We start from the raw sequence: 26,374 nt of genomic DNA, 5'->3' as shown, positions 1-26,374 counted from the left end.
CAATCTTCTCTTACAGGAATTCTCATCATTTGTGCCTTCAAATAAAAGGGAAATGGATGCTTTTCAACAGATGCCATCTTTGTGCTCAAAGTTCACTCTCAGCAAATCTGAATTCACATCTCATGTTCTTTTCGGAATCAAGTTTAGTTATTTAATGTCCCCCAGAATTGATATTTTTTATAATGTGGGTATGTGTGGGGACAATTTAGATTTTATCAATAGTGTCATCAACATTCTGCTTGACTATTGGTATTCCCACACTTTCAATTAAATAAATCATCTTTACAAAAAAAATAAAAATAAAAATAAATAAAAATGAAGCACCCAACTCAAAAACCATGCCAGATATCCCACCATTAGGCACCTCATATTGACGTTCCCTGTTCCCTCCCCTCTGACTCAATGCTCCCCACCCCATTGCCAATGTCAATGAACTAAAAATTAAATTGGGATCAAACACTGGCAATTGAGGGTTTCTATACAATGAACATTTCTTACCCCAAATCATGCAGAACATACCCCATAAACCACTGTTCCAAGGTTGCCTCTACATGGGGGATTCTCCTACCCCAAACACCTAGGCCTACCTGTCTGCCACTTAGAGAGGGAAGAGTGGTGGATTGTGCTGCAACTGGCAATGGAGTACACATGCTCCTTTCCTGCTGGAGGCCACTTATACAACCCCATGCCAGCTGTGGGTCATTCTGGGGGACAGGCATATCTTGGATCTGCTGATCACACCTGGCCCATGGTGTGCAGCAATCGCCAGACAGTCTGGCAGGTTGAAGAGTAATCCCACGCTGGCCCCTTTCCCAGGGGGCTTGGCAGGAGTGATCCTGTGGGAGAAGGAATCTCCATTTTCTGGGAGAAAGAGGAGCACTGTAGCAATACTTTCACGTTATCATTTTTCTACTCTTGATTTTTTTTTTTTTTCCACTCTGGGTAGTGCATTTAAAACAATCACCAGAAAATTAGTTTTAACTCTATGTAATACAATACTTCCGATATTATATGAAGCTAAAGTGTCACCATTTCTTCACACAATGCAAGCATGCATACTACACTGTACACACTATAAATAGGGCATAATACTCTAGTCCATTTGGAAGTTGATGGCATAGGTCACTGGTTCTTTTCTAAATTTTGTGTAGATTAAAGGGAAAATGGTGCTAAATTTCATGTACGTGTAATGAACCAGTAAAGTGTGATTAATTTAGTTTAAGATGTCAGGATAGTCAACTCATAATATTTCCATGATGATTTATTTAGAAGTTTGTGTTCTAATTTGGTCAATAGCCAATGACATTGGAAATATTCAAATTGTCAAAGCCTAGTAGTTTGAGATTTAGGAAACATGGTTTCACCAACTATAAATAAATTACATATAAATAAACATAGAGAAAAATGCCCTTAAAGTACAATGAACCTACTCTGATTATAAACAAACCTGATCAAATAACACACAAACAGGGCTTCTAAATAATTGTTTGCATTTACTATATTTTGTGTTTTCATTGAGACATATACTAGAGTAAATTAAATGCACTCTTTTCCTCTTGGATACTTTGAATATAGATTTTTAGGAAGACGTATGTAGTTTTTGACATTCAATGAAATAAAAGAATGAATCAGAGGTCCAGTATAGTATGCATTATCCACTTGTTATGGATTTAACCTATGAAGTCCTTAAAAAAAAGACTGAAATGTTCTAAAGTTCTTTTTTTTTAGTTTAGCATTATTTTTTCTAGGAATTCACAATAAAACAAAATGTCTCTTTGGTTATTAGATAGCGTTAACCACCCATTCAGAAACATTTTTGTTTATCCCAAATCTTTAGCAGAATTATCATTTTGATTTGGGAATCCATTTTGGGTTCTCCACAATGATATAGATAGGTCTTGTCAATTACCTTACTGTCTAATTCTAATAAGGTTCTAGAGTGTGTTGGTTTAAGAAAAATGTTTAGAAAATGTGGGAATGAGAGGATAGAAAAGAACACATCACACAGTCTAGATCTACTAATAGAATATATATAACTACTTAGGTAATTAGTCACGAAGAGTGAGAGCTGTTAGTACCCATGATGGAAAAAGTACACAAGTAATACCATAAAAATTAATGAGAGATTCAAGATGTTGCTATAATGATAACATGAAGATCTGATATTGATAAAATCTATATCAATTCTGATACTTTTAAAATTTAAATAATGAAAAATATAGATTTTAAAATCCAACTTTGTTACTTGACTTAGATTAGTTCAAATAAAAGATTTTAAAAAATATGCTGTCAGCTTGAAAAATTGAAGTATTTTCCCTAAGGAACATCACCTTCTATTAGGCACTTACCTCCTTTAAAACTTGTCCTCACATTTAAGAAAACTCATAAATTCTTCTCAAATATCCCAGGAACATAGACTCTTTTAGAGATTTTTAATGCCAATGTAATATATTAATCTGTTGGCTCTTCTATAAATGTGCATTTTGGCTTACAGTCCGCATGATGCCTTGCTCAGTGGTTAAAAGGAAACCATTTCAGAGTTTCAAAGATGTAATAAGATGCTTAGGGAAAGCCCACCACCTAGATTGGTTTGTTTGTTTGTTTGGCTTTCTCTCACCTTGAATCTCTTTCATGTTATTCTGTAAGATGGGGTGGCCTATCAAATGTGCTCAGTCAGAACATTAGTCTTATTCTGAAGCACACCAATGCTTCCAAAATTACCCTCATGCTATAATGAAAGGTACCACCGTGAGACTTAAAGTTGTATCTGACTTTCTAGCAGAGGTCCTTCAGTTTGTCCCAAAGTCTACCTGAATAACACTAAACAAGCAAAAATAATAAGAAGAAAGAAGAAATAAAAATTAAAAGGTTCACCTTAACTTTCCCAGCGTTATCATCATCTTCCTTTTTTTCTTCAAATTCAAAGGCAACAGTCATGCGTTGTTGTCTCTGCTCTTCCCACAGGGTAGGGTTAAAGCTGTCACTGTCTGACTGGAAATCTACAGTTAGATTCCAAAGTATTATTGCTTTTTCTTTTTTTTTAAACGTAAAGTGTTATTATAGAGTTTAGTACACTCTGCAAAAAAATGGTGATAGGTACTATAAACAAATACAAAAATTGAAAAGAGGGAAAATAAAGAGAAAAAAGAAGGAAATAAAGAGAGAAAGCAAGAAAGAAAGAAGGAAAGAAAGGGGAAAGATGGAACACTATTCCCTTGATATTTGCTATGTGGTCTTTTAACATCTTAACTCAAATTCAGCTTTCCTAAGTATACATTAATTATATATTGGGATTGGGAATTTTTCCAGCGTAGAGAATGAGCTCCTCATAGGATAGTAATAATAGAGAGAGCGGGAATAAGCATTTAAAAACATAATCTCTTTTAGTCTTCATAACAGCACAATGGTAGTACTAATATCACCCACAATTTACTAATGAGAAGCCTACAGCTGAGTTTTAAGACTTGCTCAAAGTCATGTTTCTCTGTGGCCAAAGCAGGATTCTGTCCCACGTCTGTGTAATTACAGAGTTCATAATTGTAACTACTCAGCTCTATCATGAGTTTATAAAAGGTACTATATAACAATGGTTTTGCAATAAAGTGTATAAGATTGCACCCATGTATGTGTGTGTGTGTGTGTGTGTGTGTGTGTGTGTGTGTGTGTGTCTGTGTGTGGTAACGGAAGGGAGTTATTTTTAGTATAATGAAAAACCAGAGGGTGAGTTTCTTAAAATTCAAGAAAACTTTTCTAATACCAACTCTTTCCAAAGCTAACTAAACCAAAACAAAACAAAGCTAATTCCTTAACATTACACCTTACCTAATTAGATCTACCTCACTCCCTGGAAAAATTAGGGATTTAATCTGTTAAACTGAATCTCAGGAATAACCAGCAAATATAAGGCACTTTCATTTTTCCCTACTTCCTTTTGGAATGAAATATTTTGATAATCTAGGGATATTAAAATGTAAATATAAATAAAGTTAAATGAATACAAAATAACTCTTACTTAATGTTTTTCTTATACCACATGTAAACGCAGTCACTTTTCTTTCATAAATTCAAAAGATCAATTGTATTGAAGTCTGAAAAATACATATGAAAACACTTTCCTTTTCCAACTTCTGTAAGTCAAAATTTGAATGAAAATATCCTAAACTATCCCAAGATGATTCATTTACATGTGTAAATCAAAGACTCAAGACATTTATTACAATTATTCCTGAAAAGAAGAAATATATAAGCCAATAGTTTCTTTTAAAAGTTGGTCTCATTCAACTGGATTGGGTGAACTTAATTCATGGGTGGATTAAAATGAGTTTACTCTTCAAAGTCTTCATAACTGTAAGACTAGAAGACTGTAAGACTAGAAAATGTACATGGCAGCCTGTGCTGCCTTGGGCTAAAGAGCCTATATTAAGTTCCAAATGATAAAGAACAAACTTCCTTTGAACATTTGATGAATAATCTGAGCATAAGACACAAGGTTTAATTATTGAAAAAAGTTTAGAATGTTCAAACAGTATTCCTATCATAGTTGCTGACATCGGTTAGAGAAACTCAACTTGAAAAAGAAAGGTCATCGTTTGCAAGTCATCCTTTTATGGTTGACTCTTAACGTGAAATAATTTGGGGCCAGGGATCTCTGGGCTAAATGTTTAAATTGTGTTCATGAAATTAGTGAACACGGAAAATAAATCAGCTCATCAAACTTTCCTTAAGGTTTGACTGTTCTTAGCTCATTTCAATTAGCTGGGTATCGCGTTTGGTTAGCTAGTCCTGTGTCTTGCAATCCACCAAGAGAAGGAGTTGATCCTAAAAGTCAACATACTTTTCATGTAAGATATAAAGAAGAAGAGTTATATTTTTAAAATCTTACTTAAAATATTATAGTGTGGAAGATAAGATTCATACTTACAGTTAACCTCCAAATGGTTTATGTGTATCATGTAATTATCTTTATAGCTTTGCCCATGTGCCAGTATTCCTGGCTAGAGATCAGAACACAATTAATCTTTTTTTTGTCTATAATCATGTAAATATAGGAGAAATTTCTACTAATAACTTACCTTCATCGCCACGAGGTTGCTGGGGAAACATGTAGTTAGTCAATACTCTTTGCTTTGTTTCTGGGTGGGCTTCAGTTTGTAAAGGGATAAGGGCTTTGGACTGGAAGCAAAGAATACTTAAATTAGATCAATAAGCTAGCAAATATAAATAATGTTTTTTTCACATAAGATAATGGTCAACAGTCTGGACTCATTCAAGCTGAATGAAAAATTAAAAGAAAAGTAAGGGGAAAAAAGCGACAAAATAAGAAAGTATAACAAAGTAAGACTATTGCTGGGGAATATTTTCAAATTCTCAAGTCTTCATAATGAGATTATTTTTCTCTAGTACACTCTTTTACAAAATTTTTCATCCTCACTGAGCAATGTCAATATAAATCCTGAAGAGACCAAAATATATTAAATTGTTTCAACTAGTAGTAAGCTTTTGGTATGATTAGATACGCCCATTCATTTTCATGAGCTGTTCCCCTAAAAATGGAATTTGCTATCAAATTTATGGTATTCACAATCCTCTACGAATTTAATTAGATTAAAGCGTATGCATTTATTTTTAAGAGCTATTTTCAAAACCAAAGACAGGGTCCACATCCAGATAAGCAACTGTACTTGTATCTCATATGTCACAATATACCGTGTTTCCCCGAAAATAAGACCGAGTCCTATATTAATTTTTGCTCCAAAAGATGCATTAGGGCTTATGTTCAGGGGATATCATCCTGAAAAATCATGCTAGGGCTTATTTTCTAGTTAGGTCTTATTTTCGGGGAAACATGATATTTACCTAGGGATGGTAATATTTCATTCTCTATTAATTAATTTGATTTCAGAAATATTATTTTTGAAGGGTTTTTAGAACTCTGATATTATATGCTGTATGTGGAAATATATTGGGAATTACCATTTTATCTAATGTTTTAAAAATTAGCTTATTTCATGCCATTTATTAATAGGAGTGAAGCACAAAGATACCAACTTGTCTCATGAAACTGAGTCAGGAACACATTAAATTATGGTCCTAAATAAAAGTTAAATGATGTAGTCACTGTTCTATTCATTCTCCCACAAGAATAATAAATCATGATATTAGTTTTTTTTCCACAAAGCAAAACTGAAGAGACTGTTTCATTAGCACAATTCATATTGATTCTATTAATGCTTTATTTACAATGATATACTGATGACTTGAAAAATCTATAGTTTATTGATAAGGTTTGAATTTGAATGACAATCTAATTTTGTAGTAGTAGATGGAAGCAAGTGCTGTAAAAACTGCAGGAACACAAATATTATTCTTACACTTACAATTTACACTTTGTAGAGGTTTATTTTAATTTTTCACAGAAGCAACCCAATATCTAGAAATCTGAACAATTCATTTACTAGTAATGCTGCTTTTATTCTTAGAAAACAATGACGACAAACTGAATTCAACATGCCTTGTTTTCATTTGGCTACTCATATTTGGGGATGGGTGTTTCAAAATTTTAGGATTACAAGAAGAGAGTAAAAGAAGACTATAAACTATGTCAAAATTATCGATCACCCATTTTTCTGGTAGCAAATGAGGTGTCTTCAACTGTTTTTCATTATTTTCCAGTTAATAAAATTATTAACACTCAATTATTTATTCAATTATAATCTATTTTCATGAGAAAAGGAATAATATCAAAACAATTTCACAGAAAATACTGATAATAGTTGCAAAGATACCTGCAAATTTCTTTAATAGTTTTAGAATTAAGTTGATTATGATTAAAAATATGAGAATAAAAAGGAACATGGAGGATAATAATTCTCTCTTGTGGGGATTGTGGTAATGATTTCTTATTTTTTACCTTCAGAGATATAATTAAAGTACAGCCTCTAAGGACATATATGTACCACCTCGAGCTGAAAAGCTGTAAAAAGGATCATTTTGTATATTCAATCGCTGAGAATGAAGCAGATGCTAAATTGAAGTATTTAAAGAACGTGAGGAGTATAGTACTGTTTTATCTACAGCAATGAAATACATATTTGAATTGCTACCTTTACAGAAACCTCTCCTCCAGCAGATAAAGAATCTGTATTTTGTACTAATTGTCAAAGGTATCTATTGAAAATAAGTTAGTAATTCAGTTTCAATTATAGTTCAACTCAATAAACAAAATAAATCAAGTAATAAAAGTTGTCACCTGATTGTCAGAAAGCCACAACGCTGCAAGCTCCTTAAGTTTGGTAAATGAGAATGGTAGATTCTTCAATCTGCAAAAACAAGGAAATTCTAATAGCATGGGTGAAGGTGGAGATAGTTCATTTTTATGAAGAATTATTTAAAATACTTTAATTTATTGACTTCATTCTTCTTCTCTCTTATTCTTTTTGCAGTGAGTAGCATGAGCAATCTTTAAAAAATGAAAATCTCCTGTTTACAACCCTTCAAATGCTTTCCTTCGTATCTAGGATAAAATCCAAAATCCAGGTTAACATGCCTTTCAGACTTTATAAGATCTGCCCACCCCCAAAAAACCCTCTAGAAATTTCTGCTACTCTTTTCCTGACTTGGTTCCATGAGCACCACTGACATTCTTTCAGCCTGCTACGGAGATAAGACAAGTTCTTTTCTCTGTCTGGAATACTTTTTCTCTCATACTTCATTTGATGAATTCTCATGTATACTTTAGCTCTTAGCTTAAATGCCATTTTCTCAAAGAGGCTTTTCCCTGACTTCTCATTTAAATTACTTTTTCACAACCTAGTCTTAAAGCACTTTGTATTTTCCTTCATGGAACATAACACAATTTGTAGTTTTTTTTTTGTTGTTGTTTTTTTTTTGCTGTCTGATATTCCCACAAAACTGTAGGCTCCAGGATAGCAAAGGGCCATATTTCTCTTACTATTAAAGGAATTTATAGCTTCCAACATTATGTTGACTTCTGAAATTGTGTCCTTTTGTTCCTTCAGCCTTCATATATTATGTAGTAGACAGTCAAAGAGAAACTCTTTAAAAATAGCACCCTGAGATATATGAAGTTTGGCATCAGCTTAAGTATTCAATCAAAGTTATCTATTTAGCTTCGGCTTCAGCTTTTGGAGAGCCAAATAGCCAAATGCCTACTTTGATATTCCTGAAATTGTGCATGATTAATAAATTGTGATTACAATGACAGCTGGTCAGAAAAGTGAGTAATACAAACAAGGCATGCCAAAGGATTTATTGTTAAGTTCTGCGTGTTCACTTTTGCATACAGACAAACTGTTTAGATACAACTGGTAATGAAAACTTCCTTAAGTCTTTACTTAATATGTTGAAAGTCTATCAGCCAATTGATGAATAAGTATATTTTGATAATGGAAGTGGAAAATGTTACAATAATTAATAAGGATTGTGGGAAGTTAGTTTTATATGCAAAAGCAGTTAAGAACTTTCAAATAATTTAGTAAATATGAAAAGATATTGACGGCGAATGCAAATATCAACAGAATGTGCATAGGCTAGATAATACAACAACTTTTCTGAGATTCTAAATATTTGTAAAGCATAAATAAGAATTTAAAGATGAATAATAGAAATGAAATTATATCACAATTCTCTTTTTGTACACTTATTTGTTACACTAGCATTTATAACATTAAACCAAATTACCCATAAAAGCTGTGTCCAATATTTAGCTGGAAATTATGAAGTAAGGTCTATGGGGAGAACTTTTTACATGATGTGGAGGTGAATTAAAAGTAGAATACCAATTCTGCTGTATCAATGGTACATGAGAGCAACACTTTCCAGATGCATATACAACACTATCCATGATAAACCATCATCAATCTAGTTGTAAATGTAGAGTAGGAAGAAAAGAAATTGTTCGAGAAGGATGTTGCCCTCATTTTTTTTGCTCTTCCAGTGGCTGCTGTTGAAAGTGGCCTTTCTTTTGTATCACAGTTGTGCAGTAAATTGACAACAGAAGCAGCCTTGCAGTTGACAGGGGCAAGGAATCATTGTTACTGAACTATAATGCCAAACTTTGAACCTCAATTATGTTTTAAGCATGAAATAGGAATAATCATGACTTTTGGAAAACATTTCATATTTAATCTTTTATCCAAGCAGGTCATTCTCTGTTTATTATGTTCAACTTTGGCCTCAGTTTTGGCTAAATATTGATTTTAATCTCAGGTTAAGGTTCATCGATTAATTTGTTAATTTAAAAAATATTAATTTGGTGCTAACCTATGTTTCAGTCACTGTACAAGGAGATAAATTAAGCTTTATTTCTGGCCTGATGGAGTATTTAAACTCATGATATTATGAGATTCTCAGTGTTTTATTCAAATCCTTTGGACCAGCATTTAGCGATGTGTCTGTCCCATGATAGGTGCTCAACTATGCTATATTTGTTGAATAAATAGCTCCATTGGTAGTCCTTTTAGCTGTGGATCATTTTTAATATTTGACAAGGATATTTTCTATATCATCACACTGATTATTAATGTATAAAAGTTGAGCAGACCAAGAATTTAGAAGAGAGTTCTATAGCTCATCATGAAAACCCTCTCTCCAGGTTGACAATAATGGAGCTCAGTTCCATTGAGAGGCTGTAATTGAATCTATGGGGCATCCATCTTCCTGTGTTATCTCCATGACCATATTTCTAATCTTAGTCAGAAGAATATAATTAGAAAAATTTAAAAAATGTCTTGCTGAAAGGAAGGCACAACATTCGATGCATCTTCCTCATCTTCCTGTCTGGTAACCCAGTCAAAACAGGAGATGAGGTTGGTTTGACATGACTTACTCTTGTTGCACCAAGCTATGAAACTTCCTTGTCAGCATGATTTTAAAAATAAGATCCCAAACCTTTTAATGGAATGTTTTATTCTCTTACATGGGAACATTATTGAGCTACTAAATGAAAGGTTTTTTGAAATTCACATTATGTTTTTTCCTTAAACTAACAAACAAATAAGAACTTCCACACTTAGTGAAACTTTCAGAATCTGAACATTCTTCATGATTCCACAGAAGCTAAACCTGACAGTTCTGTTGCAAAGTCTGTGAGTTTCTCACATTATCAGTAGTCTGACTGAGACTTACTAAAAATAAAGAGTTCAAGTATTCTATTTCATAATTACTTTATCTTCTTAGCAGTTGTCTAGGGTCAATATTTATTTTAATCCTTTCCTATTTGAGGACAGTTGTAGTGGAAACAAAGAAGAATTGCAGTTTTACTTTTTCTTTTTACCCATCCACCAGTATAACACCTTTGTCACAAGAAGAGGACTTTCTTTGTTCATTCTGCTCTGAACATGATTAAATAACCATTTATTGTCCTTACCATAATGTACAAACTTTTTTACTTTTTATTATTAGCTTCCTGGAAATATTCCTACCAGCACTCTGATGTTGTTGACAATATACACATTTCCCATTCAATTTACAGAGACAGAAAAGTTTAAATAAATCAATCTATCTATCTATCTATCTATCTATCTATCTATCTATCTATCTATCTATCTATATACACACACATGTATATATATATATCTGCATACATACATATCTATGTACACATTTTTATTAATACATTTTGTAGGTTTTTATTTATTTAAATTATTTTCCATGTCTTTGTAATAGTATGCTTTCTGCATATAGGAGGGTTTCGGTATATAAATTTGGGTGTATAAATTTTATGTAATTTAAATATACAATATAATATTTGATTTTAATATAATCAAATAATAACATTTTGAAATAGCTGTTTAAAAATGTAGTCTCTGCATTTTCTAAATGTATATTTGCACATTTATATGATATGTGTATTCCATATATTTCACACACACTTTACACAGAAAATGTTTCCAAAATTATTAACAAGAAATAGTAATTTGCTTTTAGGAAATAAATGTACAAACTTTTTGACTTTTTATATATAGGAAATAACTAATAACATATATTAGGAAATAACTAATATATGATTGTGAGTGTGTGTCAAAAATACCTGTTATCACTTAAATTTAAGACTCTTAGTTTCTGCATCTGTCCAATCTCTTCAGGAAGAAATTCCAGTTTATTGGAACGTAGAGACATAACTGTTACATTCTTACAACTTCCAATCTATGAGAAACAACAACAGCAAAAGTGAACAATCACATTGTAGGCTATTTTCTTATCAATTTTTATAACTTCTAAAACAATTTGACTAAATTACATATTCCCTTATCACTTTTAGTGTTCTCTCTTAATATATGTATTGTTTCATTTTTATTATCTCTTTTAAAAATATGTATATTATTATATACATTCCTTAGATATTAAGATAATGTACATCTCACATTCTTTTACATATTAGGAAGGATTTCCTATATAATTTTATTATCAGAGCACTTGTTAACTTTATTGTTTTCATAAATTGCATTGTTTATGTCCGTCCAAGGGAATACTAATACATCTATGTTTATAACAGATCATGCATATTTAAAAAATGAAGTTTTGCTAACATCTCCTTGGTAAAATTACTTTTACTTCATATTACAATGGTATTTGTCATTTTTATTCATTACTTTCGGCTCTAAAATAAGGATATATGGATTAATGTTCTTTCATCATGGAAGTGTTTTGTTGAAAATGTTAAATTAAAAATACACTTCTCACTTTTTTCTTGACATTAGTAAATTAAAATCCCAGTTAGAGATAAAAAACCTTACAGAAACTCTTGATGGATCCTGAAGTGAAAATATTATGTAACATGAGACTTTTAAAAACTTATTTACATTGAAAAATTTTCACTTCAGAAATGAAAATGTAAATATCCCCAAATGTTATTTATTTCTATCATCAAAACCAAAACATATAAATTATTAAATTGTATTCCTTCACATTAATTAATTTACAATATTTTATTACTTTTCTTTGCAAGCAAGGTTTATGTCATATGCATTTTCTGGGTTGAGTATAAGTTAACACGTCATTTAAAAAAGAATGATTAACAAATATACACATAGACAATTCCTATATACATTCAAAGCTCAAGTCATGAATCTACACTGCTGCTGAACCTGTTAATATTTAATTCCAAAACAGAATCATAAAAAGTTAATTAATAGAAATAAGTTTATTCCTCACTTCTCTGGGTAATTCTGGAAGGAAATTCTCATCGACTGCTAATGTTCGAAGACTATGAAGGTAGCCAATAGTACAAGGGAGTGCCTCCAGTTCATTACAGCTACAGTCAAATTCTTCTAGTAGAGATAAACTGAAAAGATAAATACATTAATCAGACATTTTAAAAGGTCAGATGGTAGAAAAGTTTTGGAAAAGCCACATATCCAAATGCACTAAAAAAGGTATTTATCTGGTGACCGCATAATTTATATAAATTAATTTATTTTATCAGTTCAGCCAAATGATTCAATACCATTTAGTAAGTGGTTCAATTTGGCAAAATAAGTATAGTTTATTTTTTTCCCTTTCTAAATTCACCTGTCACTTAACTGACTCATTGAAAATGAGAGAAGATTTTGTTTGTTTGTTTTTAATACAACTGAGACATCATTTCCAGGCAGATGTTCATAATGTATCTTTGGAAGGAATGCCTATAACTGGCATTGGTGGGTAGAAGGGCATAGAGGGCAGGTCCAAGAAAGGGAGACTAAAAGGGGCAAAGCATTAACAACAAAACACTGATTAAATGGTATGTTTTTTACTAAGTGTTTTAGAGATAAAAATAACTAATCTTTTCCTTATAACAGCTCTATATCTATTATTTTAAAATAATAATTTTAAAAAATATTATTTTATGGATAAGGAAATGGAGGCTTACAGAAGCTAAGTAACTTGCCCAAGGCCACACAAGGTAGGAAGGCAGAGACCTAAATGCACCCCACATAGCCCCAGTCTATTCCCTTGCCTCTTGGCCTGTGCCTCTGTAGAGGAGGCTACCAGCAGGGCTCATTTCAGTCTGCAGATGTATTTTGTTTGGTTTACATAGTATTTTCAAAGGTGATAAACTCTACATAATGACCCAGACCTTTTAAAAAAAGAGGAAGCTCTGGCAATACTGGGCCTGTTCTCTAGACAAGTAATGGAAATAGAGCAATGGCTGCTGCCTCTAAATGGGCACAGTTTGCCAGTTTATCACAATACCCACCACGCCATACTTGGCCCGCTTCACCTCAGATCTACAGAAAGGAATTGTATGAATGCACATTCACGTTATCACCAGGAAACAAGACATTTCAATGGCTAGTTTGAGACAGCGAGGAGAGAGGGCCTGGCACAGAGTAAATACTAGCTGTATTTAAGTTGTCATTGATGCTGTTGTTAATATTATTACACTGTCATTACCATTCATATCATTGTTATTACTGTAACAGGAAGGAACCCCAAGGGTGAGGATGTCATGCTTGTAAAGGGAAGAATGAATTGGAGTTAGCAGGACGAGGTGGCAGAATCAGCTTCCTTTTTTATACCTTGGAATGACCTGGCTTGAATGCCATTTACCTTCCAATCATACAGTTAACAAAGTGAACACAGACATGAAGCATATGGGTTTTAAGTTAGTCAGAATGGCTTTATGTTCAGGCTCTGTCACTTACTGGATCTTAGGTTTCAAAAATCAAAGCTGATTTTATTTACCTGCCAGGCAAGGGAACACACTGGGGAAGGAACACACCAAGTAGTGCTCTAAGGCAGTGCTAACAATGGGTTCCAACTACTCATTTTAAAGATTAAAAATTTGCATTACAGAGAGGGTAGAACAAGTTCATAAGTCTGTGTACAGTTAGGTAAACCAAGTCTCTCTGTCCATGGGTCTGGAAAAAAATGAATTCAGTCAGGTCCAATTTGACCCTGACCAAAGTAACTCAGGATTCATGGTCTTTAACAGCTTCAGCTGTTAGAACTAAATGTGGTGAAACACAGAGTTCAGCTTTGAATAATATCTCTTAGGCAAGTGCAGCTTAAGTGAACGTTTTTCCTTTTACATAGACAAGTCACATAACTTTCCTCTAAGCCTTAGTTTCTTTATTTGCAATGAAAATACTAATAACCCCTGTCTCATGTAGTTGCTCTGAGTATTTCATAGAATATTGTAAGTAAAGAATTTAGCACAGTGCTTGCCATAATACACATGCTCAGGAAATATTTTTTCTTTGTATTACTGAACCCTGATAAATTTGTTTCTAAATCCTTTTTAGGCTTCACATACGGAGGTGGTCATGTCCCTGGATGCCAGGTGTGCATGGCTATGTGACGTGTGTGTGTGTGTGTGTGTGTGTGTGTTGGTGAGGACAGGACTCAATGTATTTGGGAAACCCAGTAACCGCTTATTTCTTTATAAAAGGAAACAGTCAAGCACAGTGTCTTCTACATATAATACACTTAAATTGATTAAAAGAGGTTTCAAGCAATGGTTCAGGGTTTTATATATATATTCAGCAACTGATCATGAAAGTACCACAGATTTTTTAAAGTAAAAATTTCAGATGTATGTTCAGAGGGAGAAGTTAAAGAATTAAACAATTAAAAATATAATTAAGGTTCGTTATTTTTTATTTCTTTTATAAAATATGTTTTGAGGTTACTCTTTTCTTTTTTAATCATTTATTTTTTTCATTTAAAGTTGACATTCAATATTATTTTATATTAGTTTCAGATGTACAGCATGGGGGTTAGATATTTATATAATTTATGCAGTGATCCCACTGATTAGTCTAGTACCCATGTGGCATTATACATAGTTATTGCAACATTATTGACTATATTCTCTATACTGTACTTTACATCCTCATGACTATTATGTAACTACCAATTGTATTTCTTAATCCCTTTGCCTTTTTCACCCAGCTCCCTTAGCAATCTCCCCTCTGGCAACCATCATTTTGTTCTCTGTATCTATGAATCTGTTTCTGTTTTCTTTGTTTGTTTATTTTGTTTTTTTGTAAGTGAGATTATATGGTATTTGTCTTTCTTAGTCTGACTTATCTCACTTCACATAATACCCTCTGGGTCCATTAACGTTGTCGCAAATGGTAAGATTTTATTCTTTTTTATTCCTTTGTATATATGTACCACACCATCTTTAGCCAGTTGTCTATTGATGGGCACTTGGATTGCTTCCATATCTTGGCTATTGTAAATAGTGCTGCAATGGACATAGGGATGCATGTATCTTTTCAAATTAATGTTTTGAATTTCTTCAGATAAATGGCTGGAAGTGGAATTGCTGTTGTCTTGAGACAAGTGAATTTTACCAAACATTCAAAGAAGCATTAACACCTATCCTTCTCAAACTATTCCAAAAAATTCAAGAGGGAGGAAAGCTCCCAACCTCATTTTATGAGGCTACCATTACCTCAATTCCAATATTGGACAAAGACATTAGAAAAAAGAAAATAGTCGGCTGATATTCCTGATGAATATAGATGCAAAAATCCTCAACAAAATATTAGCAAACTGAATTCAGCAATACATTAAAAAGATCACACACCATAATCAACTGGGATTTGTTCCTGGGACTCAAGGTTGGTTCAATATCCACAAATCAATTAACGTGATATACCACATAAAGAAAATGAAAGATAAAAATCATATGATCATATCAGTAGAGAAAGCGTTTGACAAAATCCAGCATCCATTTATGATAAAAACTCTAAGCAAAGTGGGAATTGAGGGAACATACTTCAACATAATAAAGGTCATATAAAACAAACCCACAGCTAACATCAATGGGGAAAAACTAAAAGGTTTCTTCTTACGTAAATGAGCCCATTTTCTACATGTTTATTCAACATAGTATTGGAATTCCTAGCCACAGCTATCAGACAAGAAAAATAAATAAAGGGCACCCAAATTGGAAAGAAAGAGATTACAGTAAGGCAGTCCTTACTTTGTATAATTATGATATACAAAAATTTCAGCTATCATAGTTTCTTTAAATAACATTAGTTCCTCAACAACATAGCTCAGATTTTAGTTACCTCAGTATACTAACCGTGAGTAATTGCATAAAGCATAAACTGTACTGCTAACACTTTAGTACACAAGTCACAGTGTAAATAACAGATGCACATTATGATTAGTGACTAGTCATATTTCTCCTTTCAAAGTCTGTCAGTAACCAGTCACTGCTCATCCATTATTCAGTTCACACACAAAGATAGTAAAACATGTAGTTGTGTTGCTTTCTTGTCAATCAGCAGTAGAGAGATACTATAGGCAACATAATTTAACATTTAAAGCACTATTACTGTATGGTAATGTTCTTGGTCATCCTAATTCTCTTTGGGATTGAAATGAAAATGTGAAAATTTGCTTTTTATTAATAAGAATAGCTTCATTAATCCAATCAATGGGCCAAGGAGTTATTTCATCTTTGAAAGCCCATCCTCTTCCATAGAATTTTGAATATGCTATTGATGCTACAACTGGAGAGCATTTTTAGCTGAGTTTTGGGAGAAACATGACCTAAAGCATGCAACTGAAAATATTTAAGTATCATTGAAGAACATAACAGCAAGTAACATGGGTGTCGTGTAGAAGAAACTTTTTTAGCACACTGTGCAAATAACTTTGCAAGATTTGAATCAAACATAAATGCAGTTATAGAAGAAATATTAATAGTCAAGTGTTGAAATTTGCCTAGTACTATTCAAGAGACTGCAGATGCGCTGCCAGCAGAATTTAGTGAAGGCAAACTTGTTGATGTAAATGAGGAAAATGGTTGTGATGAAAATGGTGAAGATGTCTCTGGCAATAAACTTCACATTAAAGGAAATCTCAGAGATGTTTCATGATATTGAAAGCACAAAGGATAAAAATTGGGAAGCTAATCCAAGTTTAATAAGGAGTATGACAATTTACTGACACATAGAAAAAAGTTAACTCTGAATTATAATTTACATGATAAAAAGAAAGCAGGCATTTTTCAAACTATTCTTGATAAAATAATTAAAACATTGCAATTTTTGATGTTCCTAAAATTTACAATGACAGAATACTAAATAAATAATGGTTTTACTATTTTTCCATTTCCCTATACATTTATAATCAATAGTAAAAGGGTTTATTATTTTAAAAAAAATGTTTTAAAGACCTTTTCTCAGAACAATCATAATTTTCTTTATTGATTAATAGTATTTTGCACAATTTCAGCTTGTACAGTTGTTTTCACAGTCTCCCACCACTGTACAAAGCAAGAACTTCCTTCATTAAAAATATATTTTTACTGTATTAATATACTGAATTAATAATTTATAGCCTGAAAGAATTTTACATCTCTGGGTTCCAGAGAAAAGCTATTAAGTGCAAAACACACATTCTTCAATGATCTCTGAAATTCAAGATTCAAATTCATAATCTAATGTTCCAACTGATGGCTATCTTGTTAGAAATCACCTAAGGTAGTTGACTACAGGATCTACATAAATACAGTTGTAGCACATTCACTCAGATTATCACTGGCATAGACCAAGTAAGTGAAAACACTAAGACAAAGACAAAATACTGTATGATCTCACTTGTAGGTGGAATCTAAATAAACAAACAGACCTGAGCAAATAGATACAGAGAACAGATTGGTGGTTGCCAGAGGTGGGGGGTAGACAAATGGGTGAACGTGGTCAAAAGGTACAAATTTCTAGTTATAAAACTCATTGTCATGTGGATATAATGCACAACATGGTAAATATAGTTCATCATATTGTATTGCAGATTTGAAAATTGCTAACAGCATAAATCTTAAATGTTCTCATCACAAGAGAAAAATTTGTAACTATGTGGTGATGGATGTTAACTAGACTTACTGTGGTGATGTTGTGGAAAACGGCGGAGACCGAGAGACTCAAGCGGCACGCAGAGATCAGGGAGTACACAGATTTATTACACCAGAGGGCTCAGCGGGATTGTTCCCAAAGACTGAGTACTTACTGGGGTCGGGTGCTTTGTTTTATAGGGTTAGGCCTCCGGGTTTGGGGGGGATTCGCACCGTTGCTATTGCGGCGCTAGCGATTGGTTAAATCTGGCCAGTGTGCTGGGGAGGTCCGTCCCTAACAGCTGTGATTGCTCAACACTGTTTTGACGGGAAAGCCTTTAACTGCTGTGCTTGCAGGAAAACTGCTCTGATAAGATATCGGAGGAGGGAGGGGGACGGAAAGCTCCCAAGGCTGTGCTCGCAGGAAAAAAACAATCCCAACAGTGATCATTTTAAAAAATATATATACAAATATTGAATCATGTTGTACACCTGAAACTAACATGTTTTATATCAGTTATATCTCAATAAATAAAAAATACGTTCATTATATTTCATGCAAAAAAGAGACAGATCCCAAAGTTAACTTTTTTGAAGTTTTATCTATCGTCTATACTTGTACACACGAAAAGTGAAAATAAGGGGCTAAGGAAGAGTAAAGTACTTTAAAGCAATGCTCCCCAAACCTCAGTGTGCACAGGAATCACCAGGAGAACCTGCTACAATGCAGATTCAGAGTCAGTGGTGTGGTGTGGGGCCCAGATTCTGCATTTGTAACAAGCTCCTGGGTGATTTAAGTGCTGCTGGTGTGGGACCACAAACTGAGCTATAAGACTTTACGTAAACCCCTTGCAAATATTTCAAGAGTAACATTTACACACACACACACACACACACACACGCACACATGCACACACATGCACACACACATGACATGTCAATAACAGCTAAAATCCATACAAACAATAAAAGAGTTGTGTTCAGTAAGGCTTTGCCTTACTTCACATATCAGTGCAAATGACACTGCTGGAGGTAGTACTGCTTGAAATTAAACAACAGTATTGACTTAATTTTCTAAAATTATTCTCTATGTTTTCATCTAATGTAGTCTTCATGAATTAGTCTTGGTTGGGAGGATCTTACTGTATCATTAACCCTCTATTACCAAGCTAATATGGAATAGGGACTATGAATATGTTACATAGGTAATTTATACTTTCACTTTAACATTTATGATCATTAGAAACCGTTAGATACCATATATTAATGGTATTGTCTATCAATGTAGATGCTAATGGCAAAAATAAATCACTCTGGGCTTCATTTAATTAGTTCACTTTTAACTCTTAACAGAAGTAATGTAATTCAGTGGAAAATATTCAGACAGACTTGCGTTCCAATTTTAGTGTGGCCATTTAATATCTTAGTAAACCTGACTATTAACCCGTTTTCTCATCTATAAAATTGGTGATTAATGCCTAATTTAGAGTTTCATGAGGATTAAATGTATGCTAAGCACCTAGTATAGGTATGGCAGTCCATTACAATGACCTGTTAGGAGATAGAGACTATCCTGACAAAAATTTTTTTTGGCTAATCTGTTTCTGAAACATATAAAAGTTATCCTGGGATATTCCCTTTTTAAAATAATTGTTTCATGTCAATAAAATCTTCCAGTTAACAAAATGCAAAATTGCCAGCATTTATTATTAAGACATGGGAGCCAGACAAATTTCAGATGACTACAAAGAATTGTAATTTTATTAGCAAAGATTGAATAGAAAGGGATAGAACAACCAAAGAGAGAGATATAAACTTGTTTGGAAAAGGCAACCTAGTGCCTAAAAATGCCTGTATAGCCCAGGGGTTAAGACTTCCCACTGCAGCCAGCCAGCTGGGATGGGAGTCTGGACTAGCATTTACTAGTGGTGATATACTCATCAATTTACTTAATCACTCTATACCTCAGTGTTATCACTGGGCACAAAGGGGTGATAGCAGTACTTAACCACGTGTTAAAAGACGAATGTAAAGGAGTTAGTAATACATATAAAACAGTTAGAATGGTGCATAGTGAAAACTAAGTAACTTTGCCATTACCTTTATTTTCAGAAATTATAAAATCAATTTCGTTTAATTTAGGCTAGGAATCAAGTTTTAGATTACATCCCTAATTTCTCATTAACATTAGGTAAGTTTCTTGGGCTCTTCTAAACAAATGGAAAAAAATTAACAAAACTTAGATTAATTCTTTTCTATAGTGTTTAGTAAATAAAACACACTCAGTTTTTGTACTAAATCCTAAGCAGAATTCAGTCAAATTGTGGTGGAAATAGTATCTCTTAGGAATAGTCAATCATTTAGAGATTTTTACCTGTAAAACATCTATATTGATTGATTTTGATCAGAGTTACCATCATCGTATAGACAATTTCCAAAGTAATTATTATAATTTTATTTATTTATTTATTTATTTATTTATTTATTTATTTATTTATTTATTTGGAGGCTGCAGCTCAAGGCGGCCCATGTGGGGAACCAAACTGGCAATCTTGGTGTTATTAGTACCTCGCTCTAACCAACTGCTTATGCAGTCAATCTGTTGAAGTTTTGATTGCTTTGATTGAATTATGTAAAAAGAAAAAAAAAAGACTCACATAGATATGTAGTCGGAAAAGGGACAGTTTAAAAGCCTTTTTAGAGAATTGTGATTACTTTTTGCTACTACACCAAAACTCAACAAGCGGCAGTTTCTTAGTGGATAATTGCAATGTGCAATCTGAAACTATGTCAATCAACTTTTCTTACTCCTTATACCAATACATTAAAATCAACTGGTCCATTTTGCACTTTGAACGGGTGTTTTCCTCATGTCTGATTTTGTAACTCATGCATTGGTCATTTGGAAAAATGTTGCTTCACTGAATTGCGCATATTTTCCAAATGTTGATACATTTCATAAGGCAGTTTCAACAAGTCACATTCATTAATATCACATCAACCTATCAGAAAAGTATTGGGAAGCTGTCAAGCTTACAGTGGTAGTTATAAATTTTTAAAAATTTCAAATTTTGGTTAATAGTTCAAATTTTAATGTTGGAAACAAATACTGTCAGTTGTTTTCCTTGAATTGTGAAGCTCACTTGGTTCATTTCTTACAAAATATCTGCTAAACACCCAAGTCTAAATAACCATAGTTTGTCAGTCATTTTTCTTCTTTTTAAATAGATTTTATGTTTTAGAGCTGTTTCAGGTTCAGAGAAAAATTAAGCAGAAGCTACAGAGATTTCCCATATACTTCCTACTGCTCTACAAAAAGATGCTTCTTTTAAAATTAGTCCATTCCTCAAGCACTTCCCTTTTGTTTCCCTTAAGCAATAATCAAAAGATGATAGTGGCACTGAAAAATAATTAAAAAAATAAGCTTTTATTATACAATTCTTAACATTTATCCCTCTAAACCATTCATCAACCTTTGAATTGACTAAGCCCCTTTATCTTTAATAAATCTTTTTAATACTTTTAAGGGCAAAGAATTATCAGTTTTTTAAAATTAAAATGAAAAGAAAACTAAGTGTGTAATAACCTAGCATAAAATTCACTTGCATACTGAAAAAGTAACCTTTCTTTGCCTACTTTTAGATTATTAAACCTCTTTAATTTGTCTTCACAGAGCTAGGGGAATTAGTTTATATAAATGTATATAAGTAATGTGAACATAAATGCCAAAATACCAATAACCTTGGTAGGGATAAATTAAGTTGAATTCAGTATTGATCTAAAGAAAAAGATTAGTGCCTAAGAATATAATAATAAGATGGGAAGAGTTTTTAAAAAGCATCGGCCTGATAAGGACAATCACTTTTATGTATCCCTAAAGAAAATAAATTGGTCTTTATATTGGAGAAAATGGAAGTAATTGTAGAACAAAACAGCATGTTGATGCCATTGAAATATTAAAAATGGTTGAGACTTTTACTACTCTCCAAAGTTTGAACATTAGAATTTTAATTTTGCCAAATTGTTCCACTCTTGGAAAGTGAAGTTTTCCACATCAGTGGTTACTTGCCAACTTGGGGTGAGGAAGGGGCATAAGAAAACCTTTGGGACTGAAGGATGTTTTCAACATCTTGATTGTGGTGATAGTTTCATGGCTTTACATCTATGACAAAACTTAATGAATTGTACACCTTAAATATATGCAGTTTATTGTACATCAAATATACCCAATAAATCTGTTTTATTTTTAAAGCTAAGTACCTCCATCCCAAGTATACCCAAATCTGTTAAATTATGGGTTTATATAATTCATCACACTGAGATGTGGAGCAAGATTCCTATAAAATGGCCTTATATAATTTTAGAAGGAGCAGCTTATTGATTTATCACTTTACATAAGTTGTAAACAAAAGCATTTCAGTGAAAAACGGATAATAAATCTATTTCTTAAAGAATTGAGAACCAAATGATAAAGGGAACATAAAATTAGAAATACAGTGCTCTCAAATAAATGGAATGTATTTTATGTTTAAAAGGCAATGATGGCCTTTCATCTTGAAGCTATTAAAAATGCAAGCTAAAACAGAGGCTTATCTCTTTAGCTTCTAAAAATACATTACACTTCCATAAATAGCAAATATTACTAATAATGTAGTGGTAACATATACATACTGCAGAGACATAAAAATTAATTTGATTTTGTAAGACATATTCAAATGAATTTAGAGCTGCTACTCAGTAAAAACATCAAATTAATAATATTTGGAAAATTACAGGCAATAGTATAATTGAAGGTCTGGGCAATCACTTTGCTTATGTAAGAATCATGGTTAAATATTTTTCATGATATATGGTTGAGTGTCAACGTGATATTCAGATATAAAACTAAATTAAAATATATACAAATATGTAACTAAATGAAATATGGTTTAAAATAAGTTTACATATGAACAAGATTATTAGTGTCTCTACTAGAAAGTGTTTTGAAGTAAAAAACTCAACATATCCTTTTGTTTCTGGCTTTAGAGAGGAGGAAACTCTGGTACTTACTTTCCGATTGTATTGGGTAGTATTGTAAGTTGATTGTCATCTACTTTCAGAGTAGTTAGTTTTTTCAACAGTCCTATAAAAGAGAAGAAGTTTTATTAATACATAAGAACAGATTTCTGATGGGAACTAAAATGTGAAAGAAACAAAAGAATCACTTGTAATGGATGTTTTTTGTGCTAATTGGCTGCAGTCTGCTTATATAAACCTACAAACTGATATTTGTGTGTAGTCTAGTTTTGACCTTCCAGTTGCAAAAAATTTACTTCTGTCAATGGCAGTTCAAGTACATCAATGCAGACAAGTAAACAAAACATAGAGCTCCATAGAAACATGAGTTGACAGTAATCTACCACATTTCCCATTTCTATTATGCACCAATGGACCAGATGAAATTTTTCAAGCCAGCTGTGATTTAATATTTAATTAACTCCTAAGCACTGATAACTAACTTTCCTGTTGTGATACAAATTGAAAACAAATCTGAATTAAGCCTAATAATTAATGAATGGGTACTGAGGTATTGCAATGCAGTGGTTATAATTATGGACTTTGAAAATTACAACATATGACCTCATACTCTTTTTGTTTCCATAAATCCTTGACTTGGATCAGCAAAAAGCACAAAAGGTTGAAAATTTTAATATACCAAGTAGAACTGGCCAAGAATTAAGGTTTTAACTATTTATCTTTACCATCTGATTTATGCCCTGCATGCCCTTTACTGCTTGTTCTTCTCCCAGGGTTTTAATGAACATTAGCCACAGAGTAAGTGAAGAACAGTTTCCTTTACCCCAGTCATAGCATAACTATCATATCAACACAGCACCAAATCCAAGGGCAAAGCATTAACAGTGGCTAATTTTTGTTTTACGTTGGAAATAAGCATACATGCTATAGACTAAGTGTTTTGCAGAAAACTTGTTCTGATGGCTATAGTAGGATTCCATGGTCAAATGTGTCTGGGAAATTCCAAATTAAAAAAAAAACAACAACAGATTTTTTTTTAAAAAATGTAGTTTTCCTAGGAGCTTTTGATGTTCTAATATAGCAATGTGACTCTCCAAAACTATCCTGGAATTCGTGTGCGTGCCCACAGAGTATCTTATACAGGTAGTAGTTCACGAAGACATTTTGAGAAGTACTGCTGCAGATCATGACCACTCATCTGAAGTATTTCAAGGATTCCTGAAAGGCATAGAGTAAGGCACAAAAAAATCTGAAATAAAGTTGTTGCTCTTTAAATTTCGGTATGTTCAGTTACATATTCTTCAGGAGCACGCACAATCTCTATTCTAGTAGAGAGAATTGTTATCACCCTAAGACTGCTGTGAGAAAATACCTACAATATTTGGAGCTTAATACATCAGCCTGTGCCCCGAAGACACACTGCTGAAAACAGCAGCACCTGAAAAAGAGGACAATTCACACTGGGATAATTTATCTCTGAAGTTTGAACAGCCACTGCCATATTCGCGCCATATTTGAACATATTCATCTATGTTCAAAGGGTGACTGAGTCACTTGAGCTTCTCTAGTGTGTATACTAAAATATCAACCTTGGAAATACAAAAGAACTGCCGAGCTTGTTCATAAATTGCAGAAAGAAAACAGGGGACTATGAATCATCGCTAAATTTCGCACGACTTGATAACCCTGGTTAAACCACTGGCCCTGCCCACCGGCAACGCTGGAATGTTGAAGGGCTCAACATCACTTTCCTGGGTCACAAGAAGTTTTTGGTGGGGTTACAGACAGCTGATCAAACACCATGATGCCAGCCAGGTCCCAAAGCATTCTTTAAGAGCACCACAGTCCCCAGGTCTGAGGTAGTAAGGAGAAAATCTTGAGGCAGATTAGGGACAAGGACCAAAATGTTGATACAACAGATTTTTCTGAAGAATGAGAGAATGACTCTGACCGTTGACAGAAGTTGCTACAGCTTTAATAGTGGAAGCAAGTTAGGCCTCCCACCTTAGTTCTATGTCTGTGGATGTAAAGAAACATCATTCATTTGTAATGTGGCTACTTCGTCACTCACATAGTCCATCCAAGGGGTGCTCTTTGGACACATTCTGGGGCTTCAGTAGGAATCTGATTGCCTTGGAACGGAATTAGGCCACTGGCCTCACTGTCATCTGCTGCTCATTACTTTTCTCGGGCAGATAATTCCTTTACTGCATTTCTATGTCATACCTGCTTGGACTCTCTTTGTCTACCCTACAGCAATCAAAAGTACTTCATCCTGTTCCTTCCCTCTACTTACACCCTTCCCCAATCCCCACTTCTTTATCCTATACTTCCAACAAAGAAATACTGGAGAGCTAGAAAAGAAGGCCTTTTACCATGACTTTAGCTACTAATATATAAATATATAATTTGCAGCAAATAGGTTAAGCATTAATATGTTATTAAATATACCTAATATGTACATGGATTTGACACATGTTACAGAATTTTGAAAGCCAAGTAGCTGTGTATTCATTAAATCTAAGATTATAATTATTATTATATTATTATAATAGCTAACATTGATTGAGCACTTACTATGTGCTAGGTACTATTCTAAGCAATTTTACATATATTAATTCATTTATCCCTCAAAACAGACTTGTCTAAGGTAGTAAGCTAGTAAGGTAGAAAAGCCAGACTCTGAGCTCAGATAACTTGACTACAAAGCCTGTATCCTTTTCCACTAAATGAAGAAGATAAATTATTTGGGGAAGTAAAAAAATGACATTCTCCTTTATTGAGTTTCTCTGCTATCCAAAGAAGCTGATTATTAAAGGTCTAGCTAGAAGAGGAAAAGAGCCCTCTTCTTTTTCCCTGGATCTAGAACAAGGAAAAGGCTTCCACACACAGGGCTTGTTATTGAATATATAACTCCATTCAAGTACCCCACAGCTGCAGATGAGCTCAAACAGGTGTGAAGGAAGTAAAGATTTTATTAGAGTGGCTATTTCCCTTTACTGATACTATGACATTTCTTATCTTTTATTCTTTTTAAATGTTGGTAGTCCAAAAGATAATCTATGCTCAAATACAGAAGACAATATGATATTTCACACCCAATAAGAACAGTGAATTATTTGAGGGCCTTAGAAGAGAGCTGTCAGTGTACTATCCCAGATACCACACTTGACCAAGAAAGTAATTTTTAGAGGAAAGTCAGCCATTTTACATGCATAATTAGGGATTCTGGTGACTCTGAAGATGGATAAATACAATTTTCCCTGAAAAGTCAATGGGATCCAAGGTAGTTTGAGTAGTAAGCAACTAGAACAGACTTACTTTCTTTATTTGAAAACCATTCAGATTCCAAATGAAGGTGTTCAATACACAATACCGCTTGCCTGCTATAGTTTGTTTATGCCAGCCAAGATTCAAATCTGATGCTATCTATCACCTCTACATACTGCCTTTCCCAGACCAGCAGGCTAATTTCCTAGTCTACTTTCTTAAAGGAAGATATTTTCAACAAATAATTATATCATTTTTATTTCACTATGTGACATTTTTATTTCCAGG

The 26,374-nt window shown here is 33.2% G+C and overlaps 1 protein-coding gene across 9 annotated transcripts in view; it reads right to left on the bottom strand.

Annotated features, from left to right (window-relative positions):
• Nucleotides 1–26,374, bottom strand: part of LRRC7 (leucine rich repeat containing 7) — a 474,513-nt gene that overhangs the window by 108,263 nt on the left and 339,876 nt on the right. For 8 of the 9 annotated variants that reach the window (XR_012497277.1, XM_074334934.1, XM_074334935.1 and 5 more), the window contains 7 exons: nt 22,850–22,922; nt 12,175–12,304; nt 11,051–11,166; nt 7,250–7,319; nt 5,073–5,172; nt 2,875–2,999; nt 588–836 (listed from right to left, as the gene is read on the bottom strand). Coding sequence is in view for 8 of the 9 variants with exons in the window: in XM_074334934.1 (XP_074191035.1) it covers nt 588–836; nt 2,875–2,999; nt 5,073–5,172; nt 7,250–7,319; nt 11,051–11,166; nt 12,175–12,304; nt 22,850–22,922 (863 nt within the window). In the remaining variant the exon portion in view is untranslated. The remainder of the gene's footprint in view (nt 1–587; nt 837–2,874; nt 3,000–5,072; nt 5,173–7,249; nt 7,320–11,050; nt 11,167–12,174; nt 12,305–22,849; nt 22,923–26,374) is intronic. The other variant, XM_074334938.1, reaches the window with a different exon arrangement.

Source organism: Rhinolophus sinicus, linkage group LG06 (assembly GCF_036562045.2).
Source record: "Rhinolophus sinicus isolate RSC01 linkage group LG06, ASM3656204v1, whole genome shotgun sequence".
Classification (NCBI taxonomy): domain Eukaryota; kingdom Metazoa; phylum Chordata; class Mammalia; order Chiroptera; family Rhinolophidae; genus Rhinolophus; species Rhinolophus sinicus.
This window is presented reverse-complemented; position numbering and strand designations above follow the sequence as displayed.